This window comes from Heterocephalus glaber, unplaced genomic scaffold (genome assembly GCF_053883595.1).
Source record: "Heterocephalus glaber isolate CG9 unplaced genomic scaffold, H.glaber_assembly_v1.0 deba00001465, whole genome shotgun sequence".
NCBI lineage: Eukaryota > Metazoa > Chordata > Mammalia > Rodentia > Bathyergidae > Heterocephalus > Heterocephalus glaber.
This window is the reverse complement of record NW_028258312.1, coordinates 17367586-17379257: the sequence shown is the minus strand read 5'-3', so window position 1 is coordinate 17379257 and position 11672 is coordinate 17367586. Positions and strand designations below refer to the sequence as shown.

General features: G+C 39.6%; 1 protein-coding gene across 8 annotated transcripts in view; it reads left to right on the top strand.

Annotated features, from left to right (window-relative positions):
* Positions 1–2: 2 nt before the first annotated feature.
* The window catches only part of LOC110348512 (kinetochore-associated protein NSL1 homolog), a 93634-nt gene continuing 81964 nt past the window's right edge, over positions 3–11672 (top strand). For 4 of the 8 annotated variants that reach the window (XM_087180909.1, XM_087180911.1, XM_087180912.1 and 1 more), the window contains exons 1-3: positions 3–315; positions 4486–4564; positions 8477–8607. In XM_087180909.1, the coding sequence (XP_087037035.1) occupies positions 82–315; positions 4486–4564; positions 8477–8607 (444 nt within the window). In that variant the 5' untranslated portion in view covers positions 3–81. Of the gene's footprint in view, positions 316–4485; positions 4565–8476; positions 8608–10747; positions 10891–11672 lie in introns of those variants that run through there. The other 4 variants (XM_087180915.1, XM_087180913.1, XM_087180916.1 and 1 more) reach the window with 4 other exon arrangements.

The following is an 11672-nucleotide window of genomic DNA, read 5'->3' as shown; positions in this document are numbered from 1 at the left end:
CCGACCGGAAGCGTGCTGTTGCACCAGCGAGAACACGCCCTTCCGCTCCCAGAGTCCCCGCCTCCAGTTCAAACGAGAAAAATGGCGGGGGCTTCTAAGCCAGCTGTCATCGCCCCTCCGCTGGACGAAGCGTTAGCAACAGCGACAGCCAGCCAGGCCTCCGTCCCCACTACTCCCCGAGAGGACTTCCGAGTGCGCTGTACCTCGAAGCGGGCCATGACGGAAATTCTAGAACTGTGCGGCCGCTTCGTGCCAAACCTCGGAGACGCGTTGCCAGAGGAGATTCGGGAGGCCGCGCTGCGAGATTTGCAGTGGGTATGGACCGAGCCGCACCTTTATTTATCACCTCCCTTACCCCACAGCCCGAGACTCAGGGCTCAATTAGACTACGCCAGGCCTTGGCGGAGTTAACGGTGTTCCCGGCTGTTGGAGAAGCAGTTGAGAATCGCGAGTGGGAGGACGAAGCAGGTGTTCTCGCTCGCTGTGTGCCCCCAGTGACTTAGACCAGTGCTGCGCGTGTAATGTTAAAAGCTAGAGAGGCGAAATTAGCATTTTTTGAAATAAAATCGTTTAACCCTGTATATTCAATATATCATTTTAACATGTAGAATAATACATAAACGAATGAGCTATTTTTACATTCCTTTTTTGTACTAAGGTTTTCAAACATGGTGTCACAGTTATGGCACATCTTTCGGGTGAGGCCATAGTTTAAACCTTCATTACCTGGGGAGTGGCTAGTGGCTGCTGTGTTGGACAGTGTGGGCATGTAGACTTTATGACAAATTCTCGTGGAAAAAGTAAAATCCTGGAAGTCAGTCATCAGCTTTTGGTCTTTCCCTTGGTCTGTTTTAGACTATCTTATAAGTAGAGTGAAAGTATTTTCCTTACAAATCTAAAATAAGTGAAAGAGCTGTCTTGTTATAAACTTCACTACCTAAGATCACACGTTGACCTTTATAAAAACATTTCCTCTTCTTTTCTCAAATGTTTTGAAGGTGATAGTTTTGGGGGGAAAGACACAGGAAACTGAGGAATTCATAAGGAAGCACACAATATGTAGGGGGGAATGTTTAAAAGCTTATAATGCAGCTGGTTGTGAATGTGAATGATCAGTGCAAAGAGTTAAAAAATAGAGGCTAAGTGGAAGAAGAATGAAAAAACGCTCTTTGGGTTGTAATTCTGTACTCTAATTTTGAATACAGTGACTCCTATATCGTTCCCTCCTTGCAAGCAAAGCAAGAGTAGAGATGTGCCTCTGGACATTTTTAGTAGCTTTTTTGGGAGAAGGCTGCAATATTAGGGTTTGTTGGATTCTAGGTACTGTTAAAGTACTTAAGACATATAATTACAGAAAAAGAATGTGGCTCAACCATTGTATCCTATTTAATGAGACCCTAAGTGAATCAGAAGATAAAGATCTGAAGACTTAGACTAAATATCAAGGAAGTTCACTTGTGTTCTGTTTTAGACTTTAATTATGTTGATGTATCTTTATCAAAAACTGTATAATGAGGGCCAAGGATTTAGCTCAGTGGTTTTGTTGCCTGCTGCGCAAGCACAAGGACCCGAGTTCAATCCCTGGTACCAAAAACAAAAAACAAAAAAAAAACTGTATAATGTTGCAGCATATATTTTAAGAAAGAGTACTGGTAGGACTGTGTAATGAATATTTCCAATTTGTATTGTAAGATAATCCTTGGAAGTGCATGCATACATACAGTACATATTTTAAATCGTTTATAGAATATATAGGATAAAGAATAAGTGTACTTTAAGTCATAATCTCACTCATTTGATTTATGCTTATTTTTAATAATACAAATGGAGGGCCAGGGATTTAGCTCAGTGGTTTTGCCACCTGCTGCACAAGTGCAAGGACCCGAGTTCGATCCCCGGTACCAAAAAAACAAAACAAAACAAAAAAAATGGAACAAAATACATACTCATCTTAAAAATTTAAATGATAGTATAAATCAGATATACGCCAGCGGTTAGGAAAAAGACCGTATTCTCCAGAGAAGGCTTTTAGTAGTATTCCAGTGGTTCGGAAAGAGCCCTCTTCAGATGTACATAGTAGACTAGGTGTTCCCAGGCAAGATGTTAAGGGCCTCTACTCTGATACTCAGGAGAAGAAATCAGGTAGCTTATGGACTCATTTAGGATCTACACCCAAGACCAAAGAAAAGAATATGAAGAAGGTGGATCACAGGGCACCTGGCATGGAGGAAGATGACTCTGAGCTGCAAAGGGCATGGGGGTCCTCTGATTAAGGAGAAAGAACAGTCTTGCCAAAAGAAGAGCCGGTTAGATAACTTACTATCTCTCCAGATTGAAGTTAGTCGGGAAACCAGCTCTGGTTCTGAGGCAGAATCCTGATGTCCCCAGGGCCTGTGGCAGCTGCCCTAAAGCTTGATATCCTCGCACAGGGTGGGGCGCAGTAGGAACCTCCCCTGCTGGAGTTTGTGCCCCTCCTGCTCCTCCTCATACGTCACCCTCAGCTCTTGCTACTTCAGCAAGACATCTTAAGAATGTGACCAGTTTTGAAGGGCATCTCTCTCTGGCTGCAGTTCTGGTTCTGGGCCCTCAATCCTTTTCCCACCACCCCACAAGCTTTATCCTTTGTGAAAAAGGCAGCCCTCCAGATTTTGTAGACATTTTTCTTAATATTTTTAACATTGTGTCTTTTAAAAGAAATGTTTTACACAGTTCATCCAAAGAGCAGAGAACTGAACTTCTCACTATTGCCTTGGCCCTGACAGCTGTTACCAGCACCCTTTTCCTAAGAAAAGTCAATTCCCAGGTGCTTATTGGACAAACTTCGAGGGGGAAGATGAGGGAAGCTGCCAGCCCACCCTTCCAGGATCCTAGTGTGGGGGTGACTGTCACGGACCTGACCTCAGAGGTGCACCAGTGCTGGCCAGGTAGATAAGAGACACAGCATCAATCGCGCTTCCATTCCTCCCTTGGGGATTTCTGTTAGGGGACTCTTATATTGGCTGTCAGCTTGATGTGAAGATCAAGTTCAATGCTGTGGGATTTTTAGGAATAAAAAACTGTGACTTACGGATATAGGGTTGATTTTTGTGCTAGGGTTGGGGTCCTGGGTTAATGCTAAACAATTTTTAAGTCTGTACGTATTATGTTTAAAATTATTAATGATTTAAAAGTTTAAATGTTTAATTTTTATATGTGGGAAAAAAAATGATAGTATAGAGCAGAAGTTGTCTTTGAATTTCCCTTCCTCACCCTTCTTCCAAGTTTCCTAAAGATAAGTTACTAGTTTGGAGACTTGTTGCCCACCAAGCAAACTTTCTATTCCTTCTTAGGACTCTCTATCTTTGCCTATTTATTTTCGTTAATAGTGTCATGCTGATTGGTATGACTTGCATTTTTTATTTATTTATGTTTTGCTACTGGGGGTCGAACTCGGGTCCTTGCGCTTGCGCAGCAGGCGGCAAAACCAATGAGCTAAATCCCCAGCCCGACTTGCATTTTTTTAAAAACCAAATAAATGTCTTTGACTATGACTTGTCAGTGTTTTGTATAGTTATTCATTCATTTTAAATACCACATGGTATGGATTTGTTTTAGTTTGGATTTTATTTTTTCCTCAATTTTTCATTATTTGAAACTGCTTAAATGTGCTTCCTTCCATAGAGTCCATCCTCTGCATGTTTTTATGAGAATAAAATAGGATACATTCCTACAACTGAAATTGTTGGATAGTAGGGAATCCATATTTGAAAATTTCATGATATTACCAAATTCCTTTAGTTCTTTATTTTGTAATATATTATGAACATTTTTGATTTTGCAAAAATAGATTAGTACAGAGGATATCCATATGTCCATAACCAAATCCACTGATTGTCAAAATTTGTTGCCCTTGCTATTTTAAAGCACATTTCAGGTCATTGCATCTGTACATATTTCAATGTACATCTCTAAAAAAAAAATGGTCCTTTATAAAATAGAAATAAATTTTTCTTTATTTTAAGCATGTATCTTTCCTCTTGTTAAAGCTGACAGTCCTTCAGTAGTATATAAACCATTTGTGCTCCTGAGATTCAACTGAACCCAAATTTGTTAGGTTTTATTTTTCTTTCGTTTATGAAATTCATTTTTTACAAGAATATTTTAAATTTGTACATCAAACTTCCTCATGGGTAAGTGTAATGGCTATCAACTAAAATGTAGCTAGAATCAGTGACTGAAATGAAATTTTAGGGCCAGGGATTTAGCTCAGTGGTTTCACCATCTGCCTTGCAAGCAGAAGGTCCCAAGTTCGATCCCTAGTACCAAGAAACAAAACAAAAAAACAAATGAAATAAAATCTTCGTTGAAAGGAATAAATTTACTACTAGGATAGTCTGCTGTGCTTCTTTATATCTCTCACAAGTTTGAAATTGTTATCTTGTCAAAACACTTGAATTCACTATTTAAAATTGTTTGTAGTGACTTGACTACTGTGACTCATTGCAGACTTTTGAATCAGCTGTGCAGGAGAATGTCAGCATTAATGGGCAAGCTTGGCAGGAAGCTTCAGACAGCTATGTTATAGGTATGTGACTTAACCTTTTCCTTCATCATCAATTTCTGAGTTACTTTTTGTAGGTAATTTTATTTTGAATGCTGCTTTTAATCCCCATTTTTAGTACCACTTGTTTAAAAAATTCTTTATTGGAGGAATAAAAAGTTAACATACAGAGCACTATTAAAGTCACAACCTGAGAGAAACACAGTAGGTGCCTTGATATATCTGCAATCTCGCATTTTAAGCAGGACTTAGATTTGTTTAATTCTGAAAGTTACCTTTGTCAGTAATTCAGCAGGAAATACTGTAGAACTGTGTATCTTTAGATGAAGAAACAGTTCCAGAAAATTCCAGTCATTCTTTCTAAAGCAAGTTATAGTTTTGCAAGTTATCCCTAGAGTGAATAGTGAGGTACTTTTAGAAGTGTAAAGTTAAAGCATACAAGTACCATCCAAAGGATCAGATGAAATATGTCAGTCTTCTTAAAAAGACAGACTATTTTCTTGGGCCAAAGAAGATTGATTGTACACTAACTAATGGCATTGACATAGCTAAAGAAATCAAAGCTTTAGTAAAAAGAGAATGACCAGTGTAGAAAGGAAAAAATTTAGAAGAAAGAGAGTGATGGATTGGTGTGGAAAGAGGCAGAATTCCCCAGTGGTCATGCAGCAATGTCTAGAGAAGGGCTACCTTGATAAGAAAGCCATGGATGGTGATATTCCTCATATTTGACCAGCATTGCCAGATATAAGTGCTTTATGTTCAGATTAACCAGTTATTCCCTTGAGCTGATTCCAACACCACCGAGCAACCCTCTGTGGTTATAATTTTTCTTCTCAACATTAACATAGTACTTGACCCAGAAGATGTTACTGTCCAGTCTTTGGAATTGTTATATCTGTCCCTTTGAAGTCACTAAAATTCACTCTATGGTTTACATATCAAAACTAATTAGTTTTGCCAAATATTAACAGAATAATTTCTAATTAGTAGGGAGAATATAACAAAATTAGCTAGGAATACTTTCAGGCTACACAACTTTTCGTTGTGTCTTTATCTGACTCTTGTTTTATGAACTTGCTTTGAAATTGCCTTATTGCTGAGTTCCAGACTTTATAGTAACATAATTCATTGATTTATAGATTAAGAGATGAGTTTTTCAATAGGTTAATAGCCTAGAGAAAGAGGCTACTGATTTATTAGAAACACTAATAGGTTAGTTGCTGTACTTTTTCCCTTTCCCCTATGACAATGAAGAGAAATAATTGAGAATACTGCAGTGTACTTCTACTTTTTTCCATGATTACTGTTAGATGAAAGGTCCTATGCCAGATGCCGGGAAATAGGTGAAAACATGTGGCCCTTCCTATTTAGGAACTTACTCATGGGAGGAAGTGATCAAGGAATCTCTCTACTCTTTGGAAAGTGGGAAAAGACCTAAAGATAGGTTAAGTGCATTTAATAAATGGAAGTTTGCTAGAAAAAAAAGATTTAGGAAGGATGTTTGAAAGGAGGAAAACAGCAGTGCAAAGACACAAAGAAGTGATGAGTTTCAAAAATGTCAGAAGTGAATTGGGAAAACTAATGGTAGGTGTGGCCAGAGAGAAAAATTGAGGCCAGATCGTGAAGTGGCTGAGGGATTTGTACTTCATCCTGTAGACAGGACATCTTGGGTATCTGGGGAGGGTTTTGAAGCAGAATTACATGAAAAGGTTTATGTTTGAAGAAGCTGACTGCTGGCTGTGCGAAGGATGGGCTGGAGAAGGGAGAAATTCAAGGCGGCCAGACGTTAGGGAGTTTATTGTAGTACTGCAGCAAATACAGTGAAGACTTGCGCTGAGACAGTGGAACAGAAGGAGATCCAAGAGATATTTGAAAATAGAATTTGTTGCTGATTTAGTACACAGGCAGTAAACTTCACAAGGCAGAAGTTTTCTGTCCTGTTTACTGAATTCCCTGGGACATGAAGTCGTTGTCTAAATGAGTGAAGGAATTAACGGACAAGAATGAACAAATGAATTAATATATGAATGAAACCAGCCTCTTCTTTGGCCTGTAACTACCCTGAAATGATCTGATTATAGGAGGCTTGTCAGGCAAATTTAAGATTTAAAATGTGAGTCCTTTGAAAGCAGGGAATAATACATCTGTTTTTCTCATCACTGTTCTCAGCTCAGCTTGGCATATAATAGGCACCCTTTTTTTTTGGTACCAGGGATTGAACGCAGGACCTTGCACTTGTGAGGCAGGCGTGGTGCCACTGAGCTAAATCCCTGGCCCAGCCCCCATTAAATATTCGCTAAATTAATGAATAATTTTTTGCTCAATGTTTGTTTATACATTTTAGTTTTGCAGAATTATCCTTAGGTGTTGCTAAGAAACTATTTTCTTATATGGAAGATTCAGAAGGGAGATTCTTAAAAATCATTGTAAAATAGTACATTATTCTTTTCAGGCTAGTGATCTAATTTTTTAATGGATATGTTAAAATTTAGAGTTGCTTATTTAAATGCATATTAAAAGTAAGAAATGATGGTCTCATAATACCTGCAAAAGAAGTAATTTAATTGGATTCAAAGAATATTTGTTATATGATTGAAAGACTATACCTGATGTACTTCATTAATCTTTCTTGCTATATATATATGCTGGTCATATCAGCAGTTTCTCAAAATATTTCAAAAAGATTTTCAGATTTCAGACTTCTTTTTTTTTTTGGTACCAGGGATAGAACTCGGGACCTTGCGCTTGTGAGGCAGGCAGAGGCGGTGCTACTGAGCTAAATCCCCAGCCTGTCCTTTTTTTTTGGTACTGGGGATTGAACTCGGGACCTTGTGCTTGCGAAGCAGGCACCGGAACCACTGAGCTACCCCAGCCCTACCTGGCCTGTCTTTAAAAAGATTTTTAAAATAAGATTGAGTGAATCAACTGCATTCATTTCATTTGGCCTATTTCATTTCTGTGCCCCACCCTAGACCTGCTAAATCAAATTTATGTACTCCACATACTTCCTAGGTGATTATTTGTTTGCTAAAGTTTGAGAATTATAATTTTAATCAGGTGGCTTGTATCACTCATGATACAAATGACTCTAATCACTTCTATCAGTCTTTTTACTAATAAAATTAATAGCCACCTGGCAGACAGTCATGCATGTACCACCAGTGGTTCAAGCCTCCTGGCAGCGAGACCTGAATTACGGCCCCATCATGACTGTGTTAAAACATAGCAAAACATCTGATTTTAACTAAATGAAAGAAACTCTAAAGTCACCGCATCTTTCATCTTTTCCCACCATCTATCCAGTTGAGTTCTGTTTCAGATCTAGCCACTTCAATCACTGCTACTGCTCTAGCTTTGATTTGGCACATAATAAAACTAAAACTTGTTAGTCTCTCTGATACAAAATGCCTTTTATGGTCTAGTTCTTAGGTACATATTTTTATCCCTTTTTCCTTTAGGTTGTCCTGCAGCCATTTAAAACTTTCCTGTTTCCTAAATATTCTGTGATCGTACAAATAATATTTACTCTGCCTAAAAGACTTCTCCCTATAATTTTTTTCTGACCGTTTTCCCCCAGTGGATTTACATTTATGTTTGAAGCTCAAACTTTACTTCTTTTTTAAAGTCTTAAATTCCCTAGGATTATGTAGTCCCATTGTTCGTCTCCTGATAACATTTTGTTCTGACCTCTAGTGCATTTATTGAGTTGCAATTACCTGTTTTTGGGGATCATCTTTGTATTTCTCTGTTTTAGACTTGACTTCCCATAGGTGCTCAATAATTGATTTTTCAGTGAGTAAATGAATTAATCATCAAAGTAAGGACATCTATTAATTTGCCATATTTGTTTTCTTTATTTCATGTTTTCTAAATTTAGTTTATGGATATCCTATTTCCATACAAATACAATGAGTTTTACCTTTTTTTTTGAAATAGATTCTGACATCAAAGTACTTGAAGATCAGTTTGATGAAGTCATAGTAGATATAGCGACAAAATGTAAGCAATATCTCAGAAAGATCCTTGAATGTGTTATCGAAACTCTACAAGCACAACATGAAATTCTGGTAAGATGACTTAACTTTAAGTTTTTGTGTATATTGTACCACAGTAAAGATGTTAAAATTTAAGAGCCATATGGAGATAGATGACATTTTGTTGTCTTTATCTTTTCTGTTTAATTAGTACTGTATTTTGTAAGACCTTTTCCTGTTCTAAGTCATGCAAAGACTTGAACACAGCTGATATTAAAATTGGAGATGGGAGACTGACAGTGACTTATAAGATTCTGAGACCAGGAAGGGAAAGGAAATTCATCTTTCTTTTTTGCTGCTGAGGATTGAACCTATGGCCTACATCCCCAGCCCCAAGAAAATTTATCTTTTAACCATTTTCTGTTTCATTATTTTGGCACATTATTTGTATATGTTTGTGTATTTCGGAAGACTTTAAGTAGATGGAGAAAATTGTTTGAATGCTTGTTCATAACACTGAAACTTGCTCTAGGAATTGTATGTAATTTGTTTTGCTTTAAAAATCAGAACCTTGGGCTAGGACTTAGCTCAGTGGTTCCTGTGTCTGCCTCACAAGTGCAGGGTCCCAAGTTTGATCTCTGGTACCAAAATAAATAAATAAATTAAATTAAATTAATTAAAATAAAAATCAGAACCATCTGGGTCAGAAGACCAGGAAGTCAGCTCCTTCAGCCTGAGCATTTTGGAAGTGCAGAGCCATAGGCTTGCTTCTTAAAATTACTGTGGAGATCAGTGACCAAGCATGTCACACCCCAGTCTTTCAGGGTTATTACGGCTGTAGTAAATCTAAAAAAGCCCACAGCAGATCAGGTCAAAATATTTCCTTGCAGAGTGTGGAGGGTGTTTGTTTGTTGACAATGATAGTGGCCCCTGTAAGGGATACGTGCTGCTTCTAGATTATTCCATAGTATTCACCATTAGTTTTTGAAACTAGAATACTTACATATATAAATTTTCCAGTTGCTTCTCTTTCAGGGATTATTTTAGGGAATTAAGGCTTTATACTTACAGCTAAAATATTTAGTTACTGTATGTAAAAATTCATACTGCAGAATGCTTGATTTTTTTCCTTCCAAAGTAGTTAGTCCTCAGAGAAATACCCCACTCCCTATTGTTCTACAGTTTCAGGAAAAGCATTGAAAATATAGAGCCAAGGATTTAGCTCAGTGGTTCCACCACCTGCCTCGCAAGTGCAAGGACCTGAGTTCGATCCCCAGTACCCAAAAAAACAAAAACAAACAAGTAAAGTGGTAACTGTTTCCCAACTGGATCCTCATCTCTTCCCACGAGCTTTGAATAAACCTTCGCCCCTCAAACCCACATCAAGCTCTCTCCTCTTCCCCACCCCGTGCTCCTGAAAGGAGGCCTGGGCAGCATGCCGAGTATCCTGTGTCTCATGGTGACTCTGATTCTGGAAGCTCTTCCAGGTCTCTTATGAAAAACTGCACTCGGGAAGGAATTCCTGAAAAGCACTGCTAAGGACTAATAGTAGCTCACGTTTATCAAATAGGCAATGTGCTAACACTTTATATACATCGCCCCATGTGTTAGTTAGCTGTCACTGTAGCAAAATACCTGAGAGAATCAGTGTATAAAGAGGGAAGGTTTATTCTGGCTCACAGTTTTGGCAGTTCCAGTCAATGGTCAATTGACCTCATTGCTTTGGCTGTGGGTGGCAGCACATTATGGTGGGCCTGGGTGGCCTAGCAAAACCATTCACGTCCTAGCCAGGAAGCAGGAAAGTAGACGAGGAAGGGGCCAGAGTCCCACAGTCTCCCTCCAGGGCCCCCCCCCCCAGTAACCTAAGCACTTTGCTCGGAGTGTCACCTCCCAAGGGTCCCCCCACCTCCCAACAGCCCCATGCTGGGACTAAGCCTGTGACACAGGCCTTCAAGAAACACTCCAGATCCAAACTGGCATCCCATTCAGTGCTCACCACAGCCGTTACCCCCATCCTGCAGGAGAGTAAGTGGAGAGAGAGATCAGCAGCCTGCTCAAGGTCACACAGTTGAACTTTCTATAACAGAAGCCTATTTTTTAACCATAAACAGCCCCTGGGCAGTCACCCCTGTCTCCTCCTCCAGCCCCTGGCTGCCACTTGGCTGTCCTGAGCACCCCATAGACACAGAACCATACAATCTGCAGCCTTTTGTGTTTGGTGTCTTTCCCTTAGCATGCGGTGAAGGTGCATCCGAGTGGAAGCTTACACCAGCACTCTGTTCCTGCTTCCAGCTGAATAACGCTGCAGCAAATGCATACTCTACATCCTGTGTGTCCATCCATCCAGGGAAGAGAGAGAGCCTTTGTCCTCAAGTAGTGACAAGAGGTGGGGCTTCAGGCATAACAGTCCTGAGAAGTGAGTCGGGAGCAGGACCTTCTCCCAGCTTTCATTATTCTGTGGCTCACTGAGTGCCATGGCATCAAAGCACCAGCCGTAATGGCACATGCTCCGCGCCAGTGTACATGGCTCCAAACCACTGGGGCATGGCAGGGAAGTTATGACCAGAGGGTGTTTGACAAGATCCTGGAATTTAAACTTACACCTCCAGTCCTGCTCCCACAGCCCAGTATTTCACTGAGTAGAAGATGGGAAAACAGGGAGCAAAAAATGGGAGCCTTAAGAGAATAACTGGGCTCCTACATGCTGGGTACACATGGAGCGGAGGAACTGAAGGCACCCACTGGGTAATTGAATCCCCAACTCAAAGTCAGAAGTGTTCCTGGGTTCTCCATTACACACACACACACACACACACACACACACTCTCACACTTTGTTATGCAACTTCTCATAATGCACCAAACTGCTCTTTCGGCAATCAAATCAATTCTCTTCAAACACATTTAACGGGCCCAAGCTCCTAGCAAGACAGTACTGCAGCAGTCTAGAACAGAGGTCTTGGATCAGCTGGACCTGGATTTGCAAAATAGCATTAATTTGTGAATGCAGGTAAATGATACAACCTCAGTTTGTTTACCTGTAAAATGAGAACAGTAACAACAGTATCAAACTCAGTAGGTTCTCACAATAGCATTAAAACTACACAGTACAGTGCCTGGGAAAAGCAACCCTTAATTATTAATTTAAATATTAATTAT